At 46.6% G+C, this 15663-nt stretch overlaps 1 protein-coding gene across 8 annotated transcripts in view; it reads left to right on the top strand.

Annotated features, from left to right (window-relative positions):
* Mlip (muscular LMNA interacting protein) overlaps nt 1-15663 on the top strand; it is a 139431-nt gene that overhangs the window by 71712 nt on the left and 52056 nt on the right. For 5 of the 8 annotated variants that reach the window (XM_070017280.1, XM_070017274.1, XM_070017279.1 and 2 more), the window contains 4 exons: nt 3235-3306; nt 9841-9906; nt 10897-10980; nt 11102-11161. In XM_070017280.1, the coding sequence (XP_069873381.1) occupies nt 3235-3306; nt 9841-9906; nt 10897-10980; nt 11102-11161 (282 nt within the window). The remainder of the gene's footprint in view (nt 1-3234; nt 3307-9840; nt 9907-10896; nt 10981-11101; nt 11162-15663) is intronic. The other 3 variants (XM_070017275.1, XM_070017277.1, XM_070017278.1) reach the window with 3 other exon arrangements.

Below are 15663 nucleotides of genomic sequence, written 5' to 3'. Positions count from 1 at the left end.
TGAGTATAAAAATCATTAAAATTGATGCTGAGAGAGAGAAATCGCAATTTTCTTTTAGCTGTTTGGTTCTTTTACTTCAATTGGTGAGATTAATTTATAGAATGGGAAGAGGAAATGAACAAAAACTTCATGCTATCAAAGAATTTATGTCTGTGAGTTGTCTCTTGCCTTGCCAATCTATGAACACCAACACAGCATTTGTGAAGTCAAAGAGCTTCAGGTGTAGACTTGCTGTACTCACTCGCTGGCTGATTCTGAAACACAGATGGTCATTAAGTTAAGACAAAAAAGCTTGAAGGATGTCAGCTCCAAGTCTGGGCTCTGCTCTCCTTTGATATTGAAAAAAAATGGAACAGTAGAAGGTGCTGAGTTAGATTTAGGCATGGGACTATTTGCTGTATCTCTTTCACTGGTGGAATGTTAGGGTTCTTAATCTGATTAGTCGTATATAATTGATATGTTAATGTCAGATGTCTCTTTGGGATTTGATCTTGTTGACTAAACTCAGCCTTAGACAAGCGGAGCCTCTCCCGGGCTGGTCAGTGCTGCCTGATGCACCCACTTCCCCCTCGGAAAACTGTAAAATACACCATTTACCCTGAGGGTCGTGTTTGGGCTCCTGGTATTTTGTGCCTTCACTTATAAAATAGTTTTTTTTCTCTAGTGAGAGATAGCTTGCTGTTTCATGTCGACGCTGGAGTGGTCATTAGCTCTTGTGCCGTCTTCTGTTCTCTGAAATGGTCTGAAGATCTCTTCCAACTATGAAAGCGGCCTGTGGTCCGCCGAGCCCTGGGGCCACTTGGCTACACAGTGCGTTTACAGAGCCGGGGCCTGTGTAGAACAGTGACACTAACTCCGTTCTCGTTGTGTTACGGGCGCGGGTGGCTGGGTTGGGGAACAGGGGGAGGGTGCTGTCCCCTGGTGTCGGTAGCTAGCTAGGATTTATTCCTCTGGGAAGGCAAAGTGCCCCTAGCGATGGGACCAGCCCTGAAGCGCAGTGCTTGATCTGAGCACAGCGAACAGACTCGGGCTGGCGCGGGCAGCGGGTGGGCACGGAGGCTGTGGCCATCCCTGGGGACCCCGAGGTCTCTGCAGGCCACTCTGGGGGCTGAGTCTGACGCTGAGGAAGGGTGGACGCCCTCGAGGGAGTTGAGTGGATCCATGACTGGATTTCACCTCCGTGCTGGAGCCCAGCAAGGGTGGGGGTGTAGAGAGGGTCGCACAGATGTCATGGGTGCTCGCAGTCATCTGCCAGGGACGACTGGACAGTGGTGACAGCGGCCCTGGCCAGGGCCCATCAGTGCAGGCAGGGACAGTGACTTTCTCTGTATTTGTCATAGGCTGTGTAACAAACTTTCCCAGTCCTCAGTCGTTCGGTGAATGGAAGGAACAGCTGCCGTTTCCAGTCCTGCACGCCCTCTCGCTTCTTTTCCCTCTTTCCCTTTCTCGGTATCTTGTTCGTCCCTTCATTCGGTCTCGTGTCTTTCTGGGGACTCCTGACTGCTGCTGTTTTGTCCCAGGGTCCCTGTCTGTCCCAGTCCTGGTCAGGGCAGTGCGCCGTCCGCTGCCCTCTCTCAGCGAGGCTCTCGGGCCGGCCTCAGGACCGTGCACGCCGCTGTCAGGGCGCCATCGGCTTCTGAGTCGTGCAGGGGTCTTTGCACTGCCACAGGGCTGCCAGGCAGCCTCACTTCAAGAAGTGACTTTTCAAAGAACTCCCCCCCACACACACACAGAGGTTCAAGATCATGAGTTCAAATACATGTATGCATGTTCCAATGTGAGTGTATTGAGTTGAAGGAATGGAGGATCAAGCTTTGTCTGATCAACCGGCATCTGGGGCCTTGCTTGCTGATTTCTTTTCACTATATCTAACACAGTAGGCAGAGAGAAGATGCAAAAAGCCTAAAGCAGCATGTGTTTAGCTTCTAGGGCCTGACACTCAGATTTCTTCAACTTCTTCATAGAAAACAAAGGCAAGCCTCTTAGATTTGTCACGCCTTTATTGAAGGTTACTTTAATGACATCCACAAACTGCAGGGTTTAATTTTGTTGGACCACCCTATTTTCTTGGTTTGTTTTCCGAGGAGCAGAGACAGCCTGGAGCTCTGGGCCAATTTCCCCATAGCTCTGAGCCTGGAGGAGGCTGCCCGGAGCCAGGGTGCCATCCGAGGTGCCCCGCCAGAGACCCAGAGTATTCCCAGCATCACAGCAGACTTTTGATTCCGCATTTATCCTGATTCTGCGGCATCCTCCCGCTCACTGCTTTCCCTTGGACACGAAACTGGATTATTCTGAGCTCTCCTTAACACTCAGGATAGTGCTTTTTATTTACTTTATTACTACCAGAGAGATGTTCATAAAGTGCAGGGGATTAGGATGAGGTACAGGCAGGAAGGGCAGGGACCTGCACTCCTGTTCCATTATAGTTACACTACTAGGATTACTTGTCTTAGGACTGTCGATTACATTGCTGCTTGTTCAAACTCTCTGCTTAGCTAAACACAGCGGTTCATGAATGCAAGGCCAGCTTGGCAAGACTTTGTTTCAAAAGTCTTTGTTCAAAAAAAACCAAACCCTAATAAGCTTAATAAATGGTTAAATTTTATGTTTTATAATCTTTGGTTTTATGAATGATGCAATAATTTATCAACAATTCAGATAAATTTGTTGACACTGTAAAAAATAACTCAGTTAAAACTGTTTTTAATTTGGGTACTATAATTGATACTCCTTTGAGAATCAAGCAGCAAAACCTTTCACTCAGTGGCTGGGAAGGTGGCTCAGTGGTAGAGCGCTTGCCTCGCATGCATGAGGCCCTGGGTTCGATTCCTCAGCACCACATAAGCAGAAAAAGCTGGAAGTGGCGCTGTGGCTCAAATGGTAGAGCGCTAGCCTTGAGTTGCAGAGCCAGACTAGTGCTCGTGATAGAGAATGGGGCTCGTGAGAAATTTCCACATAACTAGGTGGCCAGGGATGTTTTTAAGCGCGGGGCGGGGTAGCATGTGATTGCCTGTCATTTCTAGGCTGATTTTTTGCTGTGACATGCTCCTGCATCTCATTCTAATGAAATGTTAACATGGTGAACTAACGTTTTCCCAGAAACAAGTTGTTCAAAGGCCATAATTCTTTCTTCAGTGAGACGATGCATTGCTGAGCTCAGTAGAACTGTCTGAAGCTGTGTCCTCCTCTTCCCCCGTTTCACCTTCACTCTTGCTTTCTGGTTGTCCGTTCTAGCCATACAAGATCACGTCGAGCTACAAGGCCTTTGCAGCCATCCCTACAAACACACTGCTCCTGGAACAGAAGGTTAGTACGGGCTGCCGCACCGAGTGATTGGAGTGGTGCTGAGGTCCACTTTGTCATGTGTTCTCAGACTTTGGTTGGGAGAATCTGTGTTCTAACATTTCCACACTGTTGGTAGTTTAGGCTGGTGAGATGAGAGGGTCTTGGTAGAAGTCTCTCCGAAGTTGTTCTTGGAGGCTTGATATAAACTAGGTGCTGGTTAGCCTCCGGTGAAGGCAGTGTGGGGAGCTAGCCTTGGGTAAGGATAGGTCCTTGATGGGAGAATTTTAGACAGAGGTGCTACTCAAAAACTTCCACCTCTGTCCGTGTGCATCCAGAGTCGTGGTGAAACAGGGTGCCGAAGCAGCTCCACCGCGGGGGCCATTGACTGGCTGACCCTGACGGGTGGAGCAGCCCTCAGCCCCCACAGCTGAGGGTCCAAGGTGGTACCACAGTCCATTCCCGCCAGCCACGGACCCCACCTGTGAGGACAGGAAGGAAGGCCGGGCTCACACCTGCACACCGAGCCTTACACAGCTCTAGCAATTTTATTTTTCTACTAAAATGCACCGTTAATTATAAAATCGCAGGATGTTACTTCACTCGGTAAATAAATGATCGTTTCTAGCTCAGTAAGCCCCTTATGTAGGCTCAAGTGAAACCCAAATGCAGGGTTCCTGTTGGAGTCAAAGTGAAATCAGTCACTCAGGCTGTAAAATTATCCGTGCTCTTTTTATGGTGATTTATTTAGACTATTTATCCCTAGTGCATTTTCCCCTGGGTGGTTTTAGCACCTCCAAGACTGTTGTGGTCATTTATCAGAATGCAATGCTCTTCAGCCGAGGGGTGAAGCTATGTTCCTGTTCTTTCATTGTGATCTGGGAAACAGAGCGCAGTGACGGTTAGTGGGAAGTGCTGACTGGTGTAGGTGAGCATTATGTGGACCCCGTTTCTTTAATGCGTATTCCTGGCAATGATTCCCAGTGACCCGCACGTGATCTGGAATCCATGCTGTGCTTGTTGAAGTGTGCCAAGGGGCGGCCCTCTCTCCCTGAGGTCCCTGTAGGAGGGTGCCAGCTTCCTTCCTCCACCTTTTATCACTTGCTAAAGGATGCGCCATGTCAGGAGGTGCGGTAGCATCACGTCTTCCGCTGCCTCCGGTCTCCTGTCCAGAGCCATCCAAGTGAGCCACCATGGCCCAGACGCGCTGGTGACATCCGGTGACCAGCTCCGGGATATCTCGGCCACACGGGTCCCGTCACAGCTCCAGGAGAACCCTCAGCCACCAGACAGCGAGGAGATCCAGCCTGCTCTGGCATCCTGCCTGTCCACCCCACTGATGCCCCACTGTTAACGTTGCAGCTACAAAAGCAATGCTTAGTGCTTCCTGAAAGTCTTCTGTGTGTGAGAAGACTGGACATTAGCATTTGTTTCAGAATCTGTCTACCAGCTTTTTTATTCCTCCTCCTCCTCCTCCTCCTCTTCCTCCTCCTCCTCTTCCTCCTCCTTCACTGGTATAAAAAGATTATAATCTGTTAGCTATTACAGATGAAAATTCATTAGTTTAATTTCCAACTTAGTAACCCCACTTGATAAGGGTGTGTGGTAGAATAACTAGTCAATCTTGACAGGTTTAAATAGTATAGACTTGTGCTTCCGGTTTTAAATAGGAAAATTATGTTCATTTTGGTACAACTAAAGGTAAATATCATCATAGCTAAGTTAAAATAATGTTATTTTAAGCAGGATTACCTATAATCAGCAGTATAGAAATGGATTATATATGAGCAATAATATAGGTGAGAGTGTTTTGGCACAGATTAATTGTCTCAGGATCATAAATACTTGGTTACTAAAAGTCACAAAATATAATATAAAGGTTTTCTTCTTCAGATCCTTTGTGTGATTCTATGTAATTTCCTCTTTCTTTTTTTTTTCAATTTCTTCAACTGAAACTTTGTAAACATTTTAGATGAGCATAAAACCTCATCTAAAGGTTTTCTGAGTTCAGTTTTAGCCACATTTCTTCATTGATGTTGTATTGCTTCTTTCAGTGTTGTAGATTTCTAAAAATAATCCTATCAATTTAGCCCTTTGTTTCTGTGGTAGAACCCATCCCATGCCATTGAAATCAAGGGGTTTATTTCTGAGCTGGGCGGGGAACTTGGGACTCTAGTCCTCAGAAGCTCATCTAGTTGGGGGATAAATCAGCATTGTCACAGGGCTTTACCGAGGCCCATCTGACATCGTACAGAGCACAGGCGGGTTCTTCCTGCAGTCTTGCTGTCAGCTACGGGTACCATTCATACCACAGAATGCCTTGGATATTGAATTCTCATAAGTAATTCAAGTCCTGACTCTTTCCAGATAGATTGTAGCCATAGTGGATCGCTGATGGCAAATTTTCCTCTAGAGCATATTGTATGATTAACACAAAGTTGGAATTACTTTTTGAATATTTAACTCTGTGTGTGTGAACACATGCATGTGCATGTACATGTGTGTATCCGTGCGCGCGTGCGTGTGCCAGTCCTGGAGCTTGATTGAACTCAGGGGTTGAGTGCTGTCCCTGACTTTTGTTCTCAAGGCTAGTTAGTGCTCTACCATTTGAGCCACAGCTCCACTTCCAGATTTTTTTGGTAGTTTATTGGAGGTAAGAGTCTCATGGACTTTTCCTGCTTGGGCTGGCTTTGACCTGTGATCCTCAGATCTCAGCCTCCTGAGTAGCTAGCATCACAGATGTGAGCCACCGGTATCTGGCTATATAGCTATGTTTAAAAAGAGACTTTGTGCAAATGGAAATGCAGGCATCTCTTGCAGTGAGAGGTTAGGCTGCCGTAACATTATTGTCTCGGTAGCAGCCCTAGCCACCCCTGGATGGAACCCATCATTTTCCAAAGCATACATTTTGTTGGCAGGGACATACGGTTTCGGATTCTCTGGTTGTGTAATTTATTGTCGACATCAGAACTTAAGTTTCTAGACCATTCCACAGCTTTATCCTTCCCCACCCCGCCCCATGAACATTTATGAGGGAAGCATTTTATGCTTAGGTCTTAGCTAAGGCTTTCTAGGGAGAGATAAATGGACACTATCATATTTTAATGTGGTAGCTGCAGGGTCTTTGGATTAAGCTCCTGCCAGTGACGATCTCTTCCCAGACTGGCAGGAGGAGGAAATACAAGTGATTATAAACCAATCAGATGTTGTCCTACTTGCAAGTCTCCATGGACTGCTACAGTGCCTTCAACAGCGTACTGGGGCCTGGAGATGAATTGCCCTGGTACAGACGTCAGTCTCAACAATCACTGTGTGATTGTTACCTATGTCACAGAAGGTTAAAGCCCTTTCTCTTCCCTCCCCTTCCTCTCTCCCCTCCCCGCCCCCCCCAGTAATAGAAAAATAGTTAAATGAATTGTTTTTTCTTCATGTATAACTGAAGGAAAGGAAAATTGAAGGAAGGAATATGTACATGACATCAAATTATATGCATTTTATTATCCCACAACTGATTAATACTATTTCATGAAAAAAATATTTTTTTCCTTGAAGATAATTGAGATTTTTATTCACTTCCTTAGAAGTACTTATAAGAATAAGATCAGGCCTAGGGTTAAATAAAACCTTGTCAATGACTGCTTATTTCTAGTTGCTGTTTTCAAGAAATATTTAATTTATAAGCATATGTGTCTGACAAAATTCTAAAATAGCTTAATGATTCAATTAACCATTAAATGGAAAGTGAGAAGAGTTACTTCTTTTACTTCAGTGCAGAAAGCAAAGGATAGCTGTTTCATTGACCATGGTAAGAACTATGGTAGAAAAGTCGAACAGCAGCGATTAGCTCTAGTTCGTCAGTTGTCAAGTCAATCTATTCTAAACCATCTGTTTAATTTTTTTTTTTTTTTTTTTGGGTCCGGTCGTGGGGCCTGAACTCTGGGCCTGGGCGCTGTCCCTCAGCTCTTCAGCTCAAGGCTAGCGCTCTACCACTTGAGCCACAGTGCCACTTCCGGCTTTTTTCTTTTTGCTTATGTGGTGCTGAGGAATCGAACCCAGGGCCTCGAGCATGCAAGGCAAGTGCTCTACCACTGAGCCACCTTCCCAGCCCCTGTTTAATTTTTTAAAGCAAGAGCTGCTAAGCTATACTCGGATTAAATATGCCCTGGAGTGGAAGTATTTTAAGAACTCCATGTGTCTCAGAAATTTAACAAAGCCTGGTTGCTAATTTAGGGCATACTCTGTACTAGAACGATAGATATCACTTAGTTTAAATGACCACAAGAGGCAACAAGCGGTTATGGAGGGTTCCAGTCTGATAAATGGATATCCTTGGCTAGGAGGGTGCGGGGGGGGGGGAAGGAGGGGAGGGAGGGGGGAGAGGGGGGTAGTGGTGGCAGCAGAGCCAGTGGCTAGAGGACAGGCGTGTCATGGTGCTGGCTTCTGGATTTTATGGTGTTTTACCTTCAGAACAGACCCTTGTTTACTCACTCTGAGGAAGCTCAGCTTGGCAGGACTCCTACTAACTTACTGAGGAGGAATCAGCAAAGCCTGTGAGATCACACAAAACTGTGACCTGAGGGGGACAGCCAGGACAAGGGACAGAAGGAACGCAAGTAATGTTGCTCATAAACTCCGTGCAAGTCTCCCGATGAGTACTGAATATTACCTGTGTCCGTGAACTCAGCACAACATGAAGAAACTGGACAGAGATTTCAGCTTCTGCCTACCTTTAGGGAAACAGAGTTGGGGCCAAATTAAATGCATACTAATATATATATATATATATATGTATATATAAATTCTTCATGGGATCATAATACAATCTGGAGTCTTTATGATCGATCATCACTTTTAATTAATAAAAATTTATAGGCATCCCAAGGGGTCTCAGAGATCCACTCTAAGGTGCCACAGATGTTGCCATTAGCTGTCTGGGAATTTTGAACTGCCTTGAACAGCCTGAGGACACAAACAGAAGCATGGTTTGCAGTGTAGTAACACGTAGGGGTTGGCAGCAGAACAATTGAGACTGTACACTAGAACTGAAAACTATGTGTTCATTGTATGTGATCCTTATTGAGAGAAACAAATGTTGAAACTAAGAAAACCCCCACTGGGTCTATTTTAGAGAAAAGTTTAGATACAAATGAGTCAGAGACATTAATGATAGATGAATGGAAATCACCTGATTTAAAAACTAGGAGGGAAAGCATCAAATCGTTGGCTGGAGCTTCAGTGTCTCATGGGAACATATAACAATGTTCCTGGAGTTTTGGGTAGAGCAGAGAGACAAAATAGTCTCGGGAAGACAGGAGAGAGCAAACAGAATGACAGATTACTCCAGGAGCAAAGGGTTGAGGTTTATCCAGAGTTGGTGAAAGATATAAATGTATGTGGTTTCCGAAAGCTCAGCTCATCCCAGGGAGCTGGATACAAAGGTATCCATGCCTGGGGACAAAACCAGCTGCCCAAAACCTGAGTGGGGAGAGAAGAGTTTGGAAATGGCAGCAGGAAGCCACAGCTGCGTGGAGAGCAGCAGCATCCACAGACAGCTAATAATTTATCAGGAGTCACTGAGGCCCAAAGACAGGAAACAGATGCTGGGGGGGGGGGGGAAGGGGAAAGAAGGGGAGAGGCAAGTAGAGCGAATGATGCAAACCTATTCATTCTGCTTTTGCATTTTTTCATGAGAGTATATATTAGCTGTGCAAGGGAGTTGCATTGGGCCATGCACGCATGCCTACTGATCAGACACACCTCCTCTCATCCTCCCTCCCAGATGCCTACAAGCATTTCCACAAGCCTCAGTGCTCCATTTCATACGCGTGCTAAGCACTTGGCGTATATCCACTCTCGTTCACCCTCTCCCTTCAGCACTACCCATTGGTTCTCACCTGCACCAGAATCACGTTTGCTTTCCTGTCATTATTTCATGTGTGTATGTGGTAATTGCACAGGGGGTTTGATATGTTGGTACTATGCCCATTCTTGACTGACTTGCACCAGAAGTTTTACATCACTTTTGATGGCACGCACTAAGAATTAGTCACAAACTCACATCTGAATTATTTAGGCCAAGTAAATGTTGAGTAATGGTGCCTAAGACAATGAGGAATCTGGTGAACCTTTAAACATTACTGTAGTCACAGCAGACAGATTAAAATGTAATTTAATTGCAAAAGAAAGCTCCAAATTTGATTAAATCACAGTGGAATAAAGTGACATAGAAAATGTTGGACAAAAGTAAACCAAAATAGAATCTCCTTCGTGGTATCAGTTGACATCAATTTATATCATTGCATCAGTTTATATTAGAGATGGTTCACAGGGAAACTGGACCAGTGTGGGAAATGCCTTCAGGCAAATGATCTGACAAGTGTGAGGAATGCCTCAAGGCAGAGATCACTCCCAAACGATTCAAGAAACTTGTTTCCCTTGAGATATACAGGACTTTTTAACATTGAGATATATGGGACTTTTTTTTTAAAAATAAAGACTTTTCTCCTACCCTGGTGTTTGAGTGGAAGCCTCAATGAGAACTATTTCATTTATCACCAGGCGCTGGATGAACCAATCAGGACCGAGAATGTCTCCAAGGACAGCGTGTTAGGCCTTCCTGTGGAGGTATGATGTCACTTCCTGTGGAGGGATAACTTCACTTCCTGTGGAGGGGTGACTTCACTTCCTGTGGAGGGATGACTGCACTTTAGGCCTTCCTGCCTGTGGAGGGATGACTTCCTGTGCAGGGATGACTTCCTGTGGAGGGGTGACTTCCTGTAGGGGGATGACTGCACATTAGGCCAGGTGCCTGTGGAGGGATGACTTCCTGTGGAGGGATGACTTCCTGCGGAGGGATGACTTCCTGTGGAGGGATGACTTCCTGCGGAGGGATGACTTCCTGTGGAGGGATGACTTCCTGTGGAGGGATGACTTCCTGTGGAGGGGTGACTGGACCTTAGGCCAGGTTCCTGTGGAGGGATGACTTCCTGTGGAGGGATGACAGTACTTTAGGCCAGGTGCCTGTGGAGGGATGACTTCCTGTGGAGGGATGACAGTACTTTAGGCCAGGTGCCTGTGGAGGGATGACTTCCTGTGGAGGGATGACAGTACTTTAGGCCAGGTGCCTGTGGAGGGATGACTTCCTGTGGAGGGATGACTGCATGTTAGGCCAGCTTTCTGTGGAGGGATGACTTCCTGTGGAGGGATGACTTCCTGTGGAGGGATGACTTCCTGCCTGTGGAGGGATGACTTCCTGTGCAGGGATGACTTCCTGCCTGTGGAGGGATGACTTCCTGCGGAGGGAGGGATGACTTCCTGCCTGTGGAGGGATGACTTCCTGTGGAGGGATGACTTCCTGTGGAGGGATGACTTCCTGCCTGCAGAGGGATGACTTCCTGCCTGTGGAGGGATGACTGACTTCCTGCAGAGGGATGACTTCCTGACTGTGGAGGGATGACTTCCTGCCTGTGGAGGGATGACTTCCTGCCTGTGGAGGGATGACTTCCTGCCTGCGGAGGGATGACCTCCTGCAGAGGGGTGACTGTAGCTGGCTCTGCGTCGGGCCTGCAGGCGGGAAACTCCTTGCTAACCCGCACCTGGTCTCCCCTCTTCCAGTTGTGTTCTCCCGCACAGCTGAGGCAGCAAACGGAAGCAGTCTGTGCTGCCATCGATAAGGTCTTACGGGATTCCTTGTCTATGGTAATGCCGTAGTCTAGAATGCGCCGCCAAAACATTTGCTTCGCTCCTCCTCGCTTCCCTCTGTGTTGCACAATTCCTCACAGGCCTGTCCTTTTCTCTCCTTCCCTCCTTTGTTTTCCAGCATTCTCCTGATTCTCCTTCAAAGTCTCTAAAGATAATGTTGGGTTCTGAAACAATCAAAGTATGTATATATTTAATACAATTTATTGAACCATAAGATTTAGTTGATGGTGAATTGAGGTGCTATATAATAGATTGGGGAATGAACTAACTAGTTAGTAACCAGTAAACAGATAGTAGTGTGTTAGTTGAAACTTTGGTTTTAGTGTGCTTACATGTAAGTATATAAGAGGAATGAGTATCCACATGCAGAAACAGTGAGATCTTTTTCTGTAGGTCAAGTTCAAGCTCTTGGGGATGTGAAAACTGGAGAGCAGCTTGGGAAAAGTTGGACTGTGCCAGCATACTAGACTTCATGCTGGATGTTGCTGCTTCATGGCTTTTCATTTGGCGCTTGTGACTGATACTGATCTCAAACCATAGCTTTGCAATGAATGTAGTTATGGCTTCTTAGAATTACAAAGGCAGAAAACGAACTACACTAACATAGCCCCAGTCTGATAGCTTTAATATAGGTGTTATATCTGTACTACTTCTTTGTTTTACTGGCTGGATTTGTTTTATCCTCCTTTGGCTTAGAGAGAGACCCTTAATGGGTTGGATTGTTGGAGTATTACTGAACTCTACACTGTTTGTCCATTCTTTCTTACATGCAGTGACTTATTTCACATTTGACCTCTCTCACCTAATACGCTTTTGGTTCATCCAAGTTGTTACAATTCGATTTCATGACTGGAGAGCATTCTGTTGTGTGTTTACTACATTTTCTCTGTCAGTCTATTTGTTAAAGGATGTTTAGGTTGGTTCCATATGCTAGCACTCCAAATAATGCAGTGGTAACAGAGACCCAGGCTATTTTCAACATTCGTTGAGTAGATAAACAACAAAGGGGTACTGGATCATGCTGCAGTTCTAGTTTTAGTTTTTTGAGGAAGCTCAATACTTTATTACTTTTTCTACCACAAGTGGGGAGTCTTTGTGTGTGTATGTGAGTGTGTGTGTGTGTGTGTGTGTGTGTGTGTGTGTGTGTGTGTGTGTGTGTGTGTGTGTGTGTGTGTGTGTGTGTGTGTGTGTGTGTGTACTGGGGCTTAAACTCAGGCCCTGGGCATTGTTGCTTACATTCCCCCCCCACCCCCAAGACTAGGGTTCTACCACTTGAGCCACAGCTGCACGCCTGGCTTTTTTTGTGTGGTTACTTGGGGTAAGAGTCTCATGGACTTTCCTGTCTAGGCTGGTTTGGATGTAATTGCAATCTTCAGATCTCAGACTCCTGAAGAGCTAGGATCAGAAGCATCTATTTGTGGAGATTTTGTGATCCATGTTTATGAGAGTATTTTAGTTTTGTCCTGTCATTGAAAGTTAATTCTGAACGTAAATGGTAGAGCTTCTCTTGTCCACATTTTCCTAGGATCTCTTTCTTGAGCGAGATACCTATGCAGCATTTTGTGAACATGTATTTGTTCTTCTGCTGGAATGGTCATTTCCATCGTGGATTTGTAAGTTCCTAGAGCTTCAGCTCTATGAGTGGCATTGCCGATGTATTCTGTATGGTGTCTAGCTGTTCCTTTTCATCTTTTCCTGAAAAATTTCCAGTCATTTCCCTCTGAGACGTTTACAGAACTAGCTTTGTCCATTTTGATTCTGTATTCCATGTCTCTTATTCTTTGTACTTTTACTTTATCACTTGGAGATGATTATGTGATCTGAAATTTTAGTGTAGGAATTTGTCCTATGACTCTTCTGTTTTCAGCCCTGTATAATAATCCTCATAGCTTATTTGGTTTTGATTTTAAGCTCCAGTTGGCTGAGGTATAATATAACCACTATAACCACTATAGAAGTTACCCTCTTTTTCCTTTTTCAGCCCTGTAAAATTTGACAAAAACACACAGCACATGCAAGATGCCAAGTGTCTCCTCCCGTGGATAGGTCCCGGGGCCAAGTGTCTCCTCCTGTGGATAGATCCCAGGGCCAAGTGTCTCCTCCCGTGGATAGATCCCAGGGCCAAGTGTCTCCTCCCGTGGATAGGTCCCGGGGCCCAGTGGTGACTGGTCCCCTGCCTCTCCCAGCACTGAGAAGCCATTGACTTTTTTTCTTTTCTGTGTTTTTTTTTCCCCTCCCTTTTCAAGAATAACATATAAATAGCCAAGCGTGGTCTCACACACCTACAATCCCAGCAGTCTGGGTGTTGAGCCGTTAGACTTACGAGTTGCAAGCCAGTCTGAGCTACCCAGGGAGACCCTGTCTCGAACGAGAGTGACAGCTGAACGTTGTAGACGCAGGTCATGTAGTAGAGAGTCCCGGAGACCTGTGCTGTGTGGACGTGGCCGTCCTGGCTGTGACAGTATCCCTGTGCTCGAACCATCGCACATGCACCTACCCCTTGCCTGGCAGACGGGCAGGTGACCTCTCGCTTAGATCTGCTGCCAGGCGGATGTTAAGGCTATTTTTACACAAGCCCTAGTGTGGATATCTGATTCCATTTTTCTTGAAGGACAGAATGGCAAGGGTGTTTCCTTTGATTCTGTTTGCCTGTTTTCCGCTATTTTCTCGTGGAAGCTCGAGCATTTTTAAGGCATATCATCTAGCTTCCTGTTCTTAGGTGCCGTGCATGGAGTGGCAGGTCATGCGACCTTGGCTCAAGGCTTGGACGATTCTGGTGTGGTTCCCATACTTCTTAAAGGAAGATGCTTCCCAGGACCAACCCGGGGCCCTGCAGCTCGCTGCCCACCCGGGCTGGCCCTGGCCGCCTCCACCTCCCTTCGCTTCTGCGCCTTGTCTGTCAGCTGCGGATCGGCTCTCACTGCTGACACTCAGTGGCAGAGTCCGTAGAAAGCCATGCAGTCCCCTTCCTCTCCTCAAACCAAAGGGCTTGGGGACACGATCCGTGAGGATTTCTTTGTTTTTTCCTTCTTTTATCTTGGCAGTTTCTGCTTTGACTCCCTGCCTCCTTCCTTTTCCTCCTCTTCTCTAATCCTGCCAAGTGTTCTGAGAAGGCAGATGATATGTAGAAGAAGGACAGTAGAAGGGTATGTAGGAGAAAGCAGTCGAAACCCAGAGAATGAAGTCAGGAAGCACTGCTGGCCAATGCTGACTTGAGAAGCAGAGCGAAACGGAGGTGCATGTAGGATTCAGGAAGCACTCTGTGTTTTCCTCTCTTGAGGCTGCTAATGGCGAGGTCAGGTCGCTGCCCTGGCGGGCGGTACGGATGGTGCAGAGGAACAGGAGATGCTGAGAGAAGTCCTGTAGACTAGGACTCCAGGAGGTCTCTGAGTCACATCTTCATAGGCAAACTTTGCCATCAGGACTCAGTTTAGAAGTTGGATGGCCACTGATGAGGTATTAGAAGATGGCGCTGTTAACAGTGACAAAGTGTGAGGATGAAGTTGTTATAGACATAAAGGACGAGACCACCCCCGCCACCCGTGTCAAGAAGTAGCACGAGGTGCCCCCTGGGAGCCGGAAAATGGCCACATCGCACACCGAACCTGCCAGTGCCTTGTATCTCTGTCTCCGGGGCTGGGAGACACACATTTCTATAGCTGCTAAGCCGCCCTGTGTGTGGTGTTTTGTTGAAACAGCCCTGGAGCGGGGAGAGAAGCAGGCCTCCCTCAGCTGTGTAAATCTGTGCTCAAAAATCTCCTTTACTACGCGGACCTTCATGTTTGAAACACAATCCCTGAGCTCTCCCGGCCTCGGCAGCCTCTCCGTGCTTGCATAGTGCACGGTATTGGTAATGAGCAGAGGAAAGAGACGCTGGAAGACTCTGTTGTCTACTGTTGAGCATTGCATTTATGCCCTAGATAATATGCTGACTGTTTTAGTGTGTTTTAGACTATAAGCTCCCTGAGTGCAGGATGGCTTTGCTTCTGTGTTTACCGGCTCACCTCAGGGTGGACGCCGGGTCTGTCACACTGAATGTTTGTTGAATGTCTGAATGAAACAAATAGCCGTGCCATCTCAGAAAAGTGGGTTTACCTGGGAAGCGTAACGGGCACCGTTGAATGCTCAAAGCTGAGCACCACCAGGGTTAAAACGAACCGAACCCACGCGTGCAGTGGAGAGCTTCTCCAGAGGGGGCGCGCATCTCAGGTACAAAGACAGAAAAGGCGGATGGTGAAGGCCACCTGGGGTTTTCTTTTCTTGCAAATGACTTTGTTACAAGCAGAGAAGATGCAAGCAAAGCGGAAGTATGAGGTGGGGGCTGTCCAGTATAAGGAAGCGAGGGTCAACGGGGACGAGGGAGTGTCTGGAAGTCCGTGAGGCAGAGGCAGGGGTACCAGGGACAGGCGGGGAGGGGTGGAGGTAGGAGACGGGGGAATTTGAAAGTCAGATTTCAAAGGTTCTCTCTGCCATTTGTGTGGTCCAAGAAGGCCTTTGAAGTGTGTGATTGAAGTAGAGGGGATAAAAATAGCTGTGAGCCCTGACCAGGAGGAGCACCGAAAGAGCGGAGATTTCTCTGTGGATTTTGAAGGAGGCACTGCAATTATGGGAGAAACTTGATGAAGAAAGCAGTCTGAACGTTGAGGTCACATCAGCAATAAATAAGGGGAAAGGATCAGA

Source organism: Dipodomys merriami, unplaced genomic scaffold (genome assembly GCF_024711535.1).
Source record: "Dipodomys merriami isolate MVZ:Mamm:240054 unplaced genomic scaffold, mDipMer1.0.p SCAF_122, whole genome shotgun sequence".
Lineage (NCBI taxonomy): Eukaryota > Metazoa > Chordata > Mammalia > Rodentia > Heteromyidae > Dipodomys > Dipodomys merriami.
The sequence above is the reverse complement of the archived record's forward strand: the minus strand, read 5'-3'. Positions and strand labels throughout refer to the sequence as shown.